Here is a 7,871-nt window from a genome sequence, read left to right as displayed (position 1 = left end):
CGTGGCGCGCTGTGTGGACACGGACCCGACACGTCGGCCGACGGCGGTCGAAGTTGCGGCGATTTTGACAGAATTGATTTAAATGCATTTAAAAGGACAATGACGCTCCTTGCACGGTGATCTCTGCGCGAGCGCCCTTGGTGCGTCTTTTGAAGACCTGAAGACGACGCATTTCTTTGCCTCGCACGAGACGAGACCACCGGCAACTGCATCCGCCCATAAACACTGAAAAACTCTTTTTCTCTTCTATAGAAAGCAATAGTTAATGCTCGTGACTGGCGATCGACTTTGCGCCAACAATTCCCTTGCTTGCGCCGAGCGGACTTGATCCTCACGGCCAAGCCTGCTCGTCTTGTTGGCCTAGCGACTCGAACGATTTGTATACGCAAGGTATCTACTGAATCCAGCATATCAGGTTCAACGCCACATCAACTGCCCGCGGCTTGGGATTGGTTGTTGCCGGGACAGAGTGGGTGGGACACTGATGCGCGAGAGAGATGGCCGATTGTGAATATTCGGGAGCATGCAGCGCGCTCTGCTGGTCCTCCTGAGCAGCCACATGGCCCTCGCGGCGACGTCGCTCCAGCTCTGCGGCGCCACACCCTGCGTCGTCTACCCCAACAACTCGGTGACCCTTCTGGCCGACAATAGCACGAGCTTTCGCCGCCTTGGCCTCGACACCGTCCAAGCCCTGCCGCCCACCGCCGTCCGCCTGTACGTGGACAAGAGCGCTACGCAAACGCATCATGCACGCATATAGGGATCTCTCGGCGAATGTCATTTCCGTCATCTACCGACGCCAAAACAGCTCCATGCTCCAGTCGCTGTACTACTTCTCTTGTCGCCATGGCTTTATGTGCGCTGTAGCAACGTGAGCCATAATCGGCTCGTGTCGCTGGACGCTCTAACATCACTCTCGGCGCTGACAACCTTGTACGCGCGCTCTGGTCGGATGTGCGTTCATAGCTTCATGGACTAGGGACGCGAGCCACAACGGTATCACGGCGTTTCCGTCCGACACGCAGCTCGGGCAACTGAGCGCGCTCACGTCCTTGTCCGTCTCTGCCTGCTACGATACCACCGTCTCTCATACCTCTCATAACGGCGTAGGAACCTCGCGAGCAATGGTATTACGACACTGCGTCTGGTCTCGCTGCCGGCCCACCTCGCTTTCTTGTACGATTTCCTATTTACTACCGACATTGATGAGGTGACCAAAATGCATCTCGCCTCATGCCGAATTGCTTGTCTTTAGAGACCTCTCGGACAACCCGATCAGCACGTTCGAGGTCTCGGAAGCGGTCTTTGCAGCGCTGGCCACGCTACCGCGCGACAGTCTGCGCAACATTTCAACCACGGCGCCGTGCTTTGCGACGTGGCGGCTCCTCCATGACACCACGCGCGTCTGCGTGCTCGACGCATCGTCGCCCGGCACGGCGTTCCTCTCCAGTACCCGCTTCCGTCCTTCCGGCAATGTGAGGATTCATCATGTTGCGTTCACTAGCCACGTATGGCATCCTCGTTGTCGTCATCTGTGCGCTTGCCATCGTGGCCATCGCCGTGCTGCTCCTCAGGCGCAAGTATTGTCGTCGGCGCTGTCAGCAGCCCGAGCTCGCCTTCCGCGACACGCGACTCTCGTCCAACTACTCGCGGGTCGAAGAGAACCACCCGGTGGAGTACCGCATCTCGCTCTCGGTTCAGGTTGACGGGACGGCGTTCTCGCACCAACTGGATTCGCTCAAAACGTATCGGTGCCCGATCAAAGACCTCAAGAAGCTCAAACTTTTAACGGCGCCGACGCAGACGACGACCACATATGCTGCGCGCATCGGCACCGACCGCGTCGACTGCACCGTGCTGACGCCCTGTGCGTCATCCCTTGTCATGCACACGCACTTGCGCGGCCTTTTGCGTGCGATTCAAACGCTCTCGGTCCTTTCCCATGACAACCTTGTCGGGTTGGTGGGCTTCGCAGCGTCGCCGTCGCTCCTCGATCTCGCGCTCTTGACCGAACCCATGGCGTATGGATCGCTAGCGACCGTCTTCAACGACCCGCGTCTGAACAAGTACTTGCACTGGACGAGCAGCAATGCTCTCATGGTGCCCAAGACGACGATGGCGCGCAGCGTGGCGGCGGCCGTCGCCTACCTCCACGAGAAGAACGTCGTGCACAACGCCATCTCGATTGACACCGTGTTTGTATCGAGCACGTGGCACATCAAGCTGGGCGGTCTCGAACAAAGCGCGAGCGTTGGCGCCGACGACGCGGCGCGCAGCACCAAAGCGGCCGATGTGTACCTTCTCGGGCGCTTCTTCCAAGCGCTCGACTTGTCCAATGCGGGCGAGCCCTCGGATGGAATGCCCGACTATATCCAAACCCTTACGACGGCGTGCCTCCGAGCTAACCCGTTGGAGCGGCCGACCGCCGACGCTGTCGTCGCCTGGCTATCGACCAACGGTCGCGTGACCGAGAGTGCCAGCGACATTGCCGTTGAAGCGGATGCTACTACACCGTAACAAACAAACTCACCGGCTACCTGTCTGTCTATGCATGCTAAACGGGTGCGCGCCAGGCCAGGCAGCTTGGTGCATCAACTGCTCTGCAGTCGCTACCGACGTTGTCCCGTCGGCGCGAGTTTGTCGGATGTGCGGCACGATCCATCGGACTGACGCCAGCCAATCCACGATGCGTATATCCGGATGACCATGGTACCTGCGATGCCATTGGTGGATTCGTTTTGACATCCCTCCAACTCAGATGCCACTCGACCATGCTGGCCCACGTCGTCGTCGCCAACACCCTCTACGGCGACTGCTCGGACGCTGCTGCTATCGCCTGGAACAGCAGCGCTGCGGTTCCATGCGTTCGGTACGCTGCCTCGAACACGACGCGCTGGTTTCCATTGACCCGCACCGGCGCGCTCGTTGCGCGGGACGCCGACATTGAGTTCGTCCACAGCTTTCCAGTCGCCGCTACCTCGATGTAAGCGTCTTGCTAGCACCTGCGCTGAATCCTATGTGTGATAGCGACCTCTCGCGCAATGCGATCGCCGATATTGCCAGCAATTTAACGACGCCGGTGCTCTCTCTGTACGTTGCGTGTCTCCTCTCGTACCTGATGCGAATGACAATAATATAGCAATCTCAGCACAAACCGCTTATCGACGTTTGCGATGCTCACGACGTTGCCGGCGCTGCAGACACTGTACGCTCTGTGTGCCTTGATACCTCACTCGTACCGACCACTTAGGGACGTGAGTGCCAATGGGATCCGAGTCCTCAACGACGACTCCAATATGGACAACTTTACCACCCTAATCTCTCTGTACATGGCGTGTGTATCTATTGTCATGACGAGACGTATTGTTCTAGGTCCTTACGTCGGAACGACCTCTGCAGTCTTAATGACAATCCGTCCTTTCCGCCTAAGCTCGCCTCCTTGTACGTTGACCGATTCATCTACCCCGCTCGCCGCAAGGGGGACCGTGTGTAGAGATCTCTCGGGCAATGCAATCACGACCTTCGATGTCTCGCCAACCGCGTACCAGCTTCTCCAGCGCCTCCCAACGCTGTATATGGACGCCATTCGCATCGAAACGTGTACGGGGATGCTGGCGACGCTCAAGGCGCTGGGAACTGTCTGCGTCGTGAGTACGGGCGCCGTGTCGTCGACGCCCGTGTTAGAATGTACTACGCTGTATCCATCTTGCGACGACTCATGGTCGATTGTCATTTTAGCAACCACGGGCAAGCTGAGCTTCATCTTTGGCATCTTGACGCTGTCCATGGTGCTCTATAAGACCGTGCTCAGCCGCTGGCGCATCCTTCACGACGAGCAGCGCGATCGGCGCGCGCTGCGTGCCACGTGTGTGAGCTCCAACTACTCTGGTTTTGAGGAACCGCCATTTGAGTACCGGATCTCGCTGTCGCTCGCGATCCCAACGCCACTTGTCGAGCTAGCGTCGCTGCCCGCGACGCAGGTGCCTTACCAGGACCTCACGAAACGCAAGCTCGTCACCATGTCGGCGCACGCAATCATCTACGATGCACGCCTACGCAACGGCGTCGACGTCGGGCTAAAGGTCGTCCGCACCGTACTCGGCGACGAGGCATCCGTCACATCAGCACTGACGTCTTTGGTGCACGAGCTGCATATGCTGGCGAGCGTCTCGCACCCGCACGTGCTTGGGCTCGTCGGGTTTGCCTCGTCGCCGAATCTGCTCGACTTTGCCCTTGTGACAGAACATGCAGCCCTCGGACCGCTGCCGGCGCTGCTGCCATCAACGTCGTGGCCGATCCGGCTGCAGATTGCGCTGGATGTCGCGCATGCTATCTCGTACCTCCACGCACGTCACATTGCACACAACGCTGTCGCCACCACGCACGTGCTCGTGACGAACGAGTGGCGCGCCAAGCTCACAGGCCTGGCGCACGCATCCGCGGGAGATGGACATGCGGACGTTGTGCTCTTTGGGCATTTTCTCAACGAGCTAGCGGCCGATTGCAGCGATGTGGAAACCGTGACGAACGTCATTGCCTCGTGTTTGAATACCACACTGACCGACCGACCAAGTATGCTTCAAGTCGCGACCTTGCTTCAGCGCGCCCAGACAGTAGCCTAGAATATCCGACACGTCTACGAAATCCATGTGATGCGTGTCTTCTAAACCGAGGTGACAGACGCCTGCAAACAAAAGACTATCGGATTGCAGCAAGATTCCTGGTTGGCCTCGCGTGCTCGCGACGAGCGGGACGGGGTTGCCGTGACGTGTCTTGGTCCAGTTCCAGTAAGAACGTAGTAGTTTTGGAGTGCATTGGTGGCGCCTCCATCAGGCTTGGTTGTAGCGACACGATGTGCTGAGGCATATAGAGATGATCGAGTCACCCAGCTCACCCTTTGGACGCTTCCAGCTTCAACTTGGCGCCGTCATGGTGCGCGGCGCGGTAAGTGCAATATCATTTGTGACAGGTATATTAGATACAGTAAACTATTAGAATGGCAATCGATTAAGATTCCGTTTCACAGTCTATTCAATATCAAAGCACAAGGCACGCCAGGCTACTGAAAACACCCAACCCATCCGGTTCTTGAGCCTGGGGCTTTTATGCTCGGTCGCGAGGGCGCTTTGCTGCCATCACGGCTTGGATGACCGCGCGCAGAGGTTGCGAGCAACACATTCGGTGACCAGCGCTCGCTGCTTCGATCTTTGAACAGTGGTCTCGAGCCGTTCATACGTAGAGAGCACTGACTCTGGTTCATGGCGCTCGTGACCAACAAAGCAGATAGGCTCCAACGTGCTAATTGTCAAAGAGAGGTACGGTTGGCGGGGTCGCCAGGCCCGGAATTGCCATTGAGTGGCCAAGTTGGCATCGCACGACAGCTACTTGAAGCACGTCGCAGCAACCATGCTCAGAATCCATCACACACGCTTGCACGAATTGGTGCAGGTGTGACGCAGGCTGTCCTAGCTAGTGGGAGCCAACCTCTTGCTACTGGGTCTCCTGCTGGGCGTAATGTGTTGCCCTTGGTCGAGCGATGGATGGGCAGCGGCTGTTGGGTGTTTTCAGCGCCACCCATGAATGGGATCCGCCCATCGAATCTCAGAGGTTTTGTTAGAAAGTGCAATCCAAAGATCAGACACGCTTCAAGAAGACTGCCACCACATTCGCCGTCTTCCTACGTCCTGCAATTTGTATCCATGCGTGGCCAAGCACCCGTGGTGATGGCACTCGCGCAGTACGTCATTGTCGTGGTCTCTGCCGGCGCGTCGCTCTACGGAAGCTGTCCCTGGAACGCGTCGCAGCCGTGCGTCATCTCGGGCAACGAGAATAGCACGGTGCTCTTGACGGTCAACGAGAACACGCTTCTTGCGCGCAGCTTGCTCATCTCAGACGTCATGTCGCTGCCGCCGACTGCCACCAACGTGTAAGCTTCAACCTCCCATCCCAGCACTCGGACATGGATCGACATGCGTAGCGATCTTTCAGTCAACCACATTGCCGACATGAGTGCGCTACGTGCACCCGCGTTGACCGCCTTGTATGCTGTGCCTCCACGACGTAGCTCATGTAATGACGGGTGCTAGGAACGTGAGCAGCAACAAGCTCGGGTCCCTCGCGACGCTGCGGCAGCTCGTGGGGCTGCGCTCCATGTACGGTTTCATGGCACACGCTCCAAGAGCGTCACGTATGGATTCTAGGGACCTCAGCGCGAACCTCGTGAGCTCGCTCGCCTTTGTCACGAGCTTTAACAACCTCACCCTTCTGTATCCACCGTGCAATGAGTGCCATGCATCATCAAATGACTAGATCGCTGCGCAACAACCTCATCACATCGATCAACAACCCGACCTTTCCCGCCTCCCTCGTCTCTTTGTCGGTGACTTGCCACCCGAGATGTGCTCTCACGGAGTTAGTTGTTTCTAGGGACCTCTCGGGCAACCCGATCTCTATCTTTGATGTCACTCTGGACACGTACACGCAGCTGAGCGCGATGCCGCACCTCGTGCTCGGGGCTAACATCCCGCTGAACAAGATGTGCTTTGGTGTGACCAAGCTCCTCCAGAATCGGACGACGGTGTGCATCACCGACGCGCTCCCTCCTGACAATGAGTCGAGCGGTGTCCCACCCGGCTGTAAGCTTACGTGACTTCGATTCCCCCAGCAGCAACATTTTCAATCCTCTCTCTTGTAGCGCTCTACAGCAAAATCATTCTCATTTTCGGCGGCTTTGCCTTCCTCGCCGTGCTCTACATGTACCTTCTCAAGCACCTCTTCAACCGACCGAGCATGCGCGACAGCATCGTCACGTGCGCGAGCTCTGCCTACTCGATGATGGAAGACCTCCCGACCGAGTACTGCCCGCCGCTCGCGGGCGATGCCACGTTCACGTGTCCGCTCCGCGCGCCTGAAATCGCGCGCTTCAAGCTCGAGCGCGCACACGTCAAGAAGCTTCGACTCCAAGCCACGATCGACGGCCAAGTGCTCTACCTGGGGGCGCACGTCCAGACCAAAGTGTGCATCAAAGTGGCTGCGGACACGGCCGCCGTCACTGCCACCGTCCACGAGGTTGTTCTTCTCTCGGCCATCGACCACCCACACATTGTGCGTCTCGTGGGGTTCGTCGCGTCGCCGCGGCTCGTCGAAATGACCATCGTCCTTGAGTACACGCAGCTCGGGTCGCTCGAGAGAGTGCTCAAGCGCACGTCGCCGCTCGAGCCGCTCGTCACCTTACGCATCGTCCAGGACGTGGCCATCGCCGTCGCGTACCTCCACCAACTCGACCCACCGATTGTCCACAACGCCCTCACGCCAAACCACATTTTGCTGGCGGCCAACTGGGACGTCAAGCTCTCCGGGTTCGCCTTTGGCCACCGCGCCGGCGCATCGCCCGTGCTGCAGAGTGTGCATGAAGATGCGGCGCCTGAAGTCCATGCGGGCGCGCCGGCGACGCCCGCGTCCGACGTCTACCAACTCGGCCGCCTCATGAACCGTCTCGGGCTTGACGCGCCGGCGTTGCTTGCGTCCTGCACCGCGTCCGACCCGACGCACCGCATCGACGCCAGCGCCGTCGCGTCGTGGCTACAGGAGCTGCTAACGACGTCGGAGACTATCGTCGCTGCCGTCGAGTAGGTTGTTTGAAGCTGTCGCGTTCTCTCTGTCTGTTGGTTGATACATTGATACATGCCGCAAAGCGGCTGCCGTGTCGACGCCGACGACAGCGCGGGCTTGGATGTTGTACACTACCATCCTGCATGAAGGGTAGGGTTGGATCGCATGATGTGAGTCCCGACGTGCACCAAGAAGCAAGGCTCCAGCTCGCCCGGAATGTACTTGGACCGTCGATGGATGCTAGCAACGGAGTAGAGATA

At 58.4% G+C, this 7,871-nt stretch overlaps 3 protein-coding genes across 3 annotated transcripts; all 3 read left to right on the top strand.

Moving 5' to 3' along the window:
• Positions 1-1,488: 1,488 nt before the first annotated feature.
• Positions 1,489-2,517, top strand: SPRG_08430 (hypothetical protein; the record flags this gene model as incomplete). Its single annotated transcript, XM_012347664.1, has 2 exons — positions 1,489-1,912; positions 1,976-2,517. The coding sequence occupies 2 exons, from the start codon at positions 1,489-1,491 to the stop codon at positions 2,515-2,517; spliced, it is 966 nt and encodes a 321-aa protein (XP_012203054.1).
• Positions 2,518-3,378: 861 nt separating this feature from the next.
• SPRG_08429 (serine/threonine protein kinase) lies at positions 3,379-4,645 on the top strand. The gene is made up of 3 exons (XM_012347663.1): positions 3,379-3,441; positions 3,494-3,687; positions 3,739-4,645. Exons 2-3 carry the CDS (start codon positions 3,576-3,578, stop codon positions 4,620-4,622), a joined length of 996 nt encoding a protein of 331 aa, XP_012203053.1. The 5' UTR covers positions 3,379-3,441; positions 3,494-3,575; the 3' UTR covers positions 4,623-4,645.
• Positions 4,646-5,620: 975 nt separating this feature from the next.
• On the top strand, positions 5,621-7,632 carry SPRG_08428 (TKL protein kinase; the record flags this gene model as incomplete). Its single annotated transcript, XM_012347662.1, has 7 exons — positions 5,621-5,926; positions 5,978-6,040; positions 6,087-6,152; positions 6,201-6,266; positions 6,310-6,375; positions 6,427-6,635; positions 6,695-7,632. The coding sequence occupies exons 1-7, from the start codon at positions 5,700-5,702 to the stop codon at positions 7,630-7,632; spliced, it is 1,635 nt and encodes a 544-aa protein (XP_012203052.1). The 5' UTR covers positions 5,621-5,699.
• Between the last annotated feature and the right edge of the window lie 239 nt (positions 7,633-7,871).

This window comes from Saprolegnia parasitica, assembly GCF_000151545.1.
Source record: "Saprolegnia parasitica CBS 223.65 unplaced genomic scaffold supercont2.37, whole genome shotgun sequence".
Classification (NCBI taxonomy): domain Eukaryota; phylum Oomycota; class Saprolegniomycetes; order Saprolegniales; family Saprolegniaceae; genus Saprolegnia; species Saprolegnia parasitica.
Note: the sequence above shows the minus strand (reverse complement) of the source record. Positions and strands in the feature narration are given on the sequence as shown.

What these genes read in the sequence shown, in the direction of transcription:
- SPRG_08429 (XM_012347663.1), top strand. Translation starts at nt 3,576, where the DNA reads ATGGACGCCATTCGCATCGAAACGTGTACGGGGATGCTGGCGACGCTC. An exon ending in GTCGACGCCCGTGTTAGAAT is followed by an intron (nt 3,688 to 3,738) that starts GTACTACGCTGT and finishes TTGTCATTTTAG; the next exon opens with CAACCACGGGCAAGCTGAGC.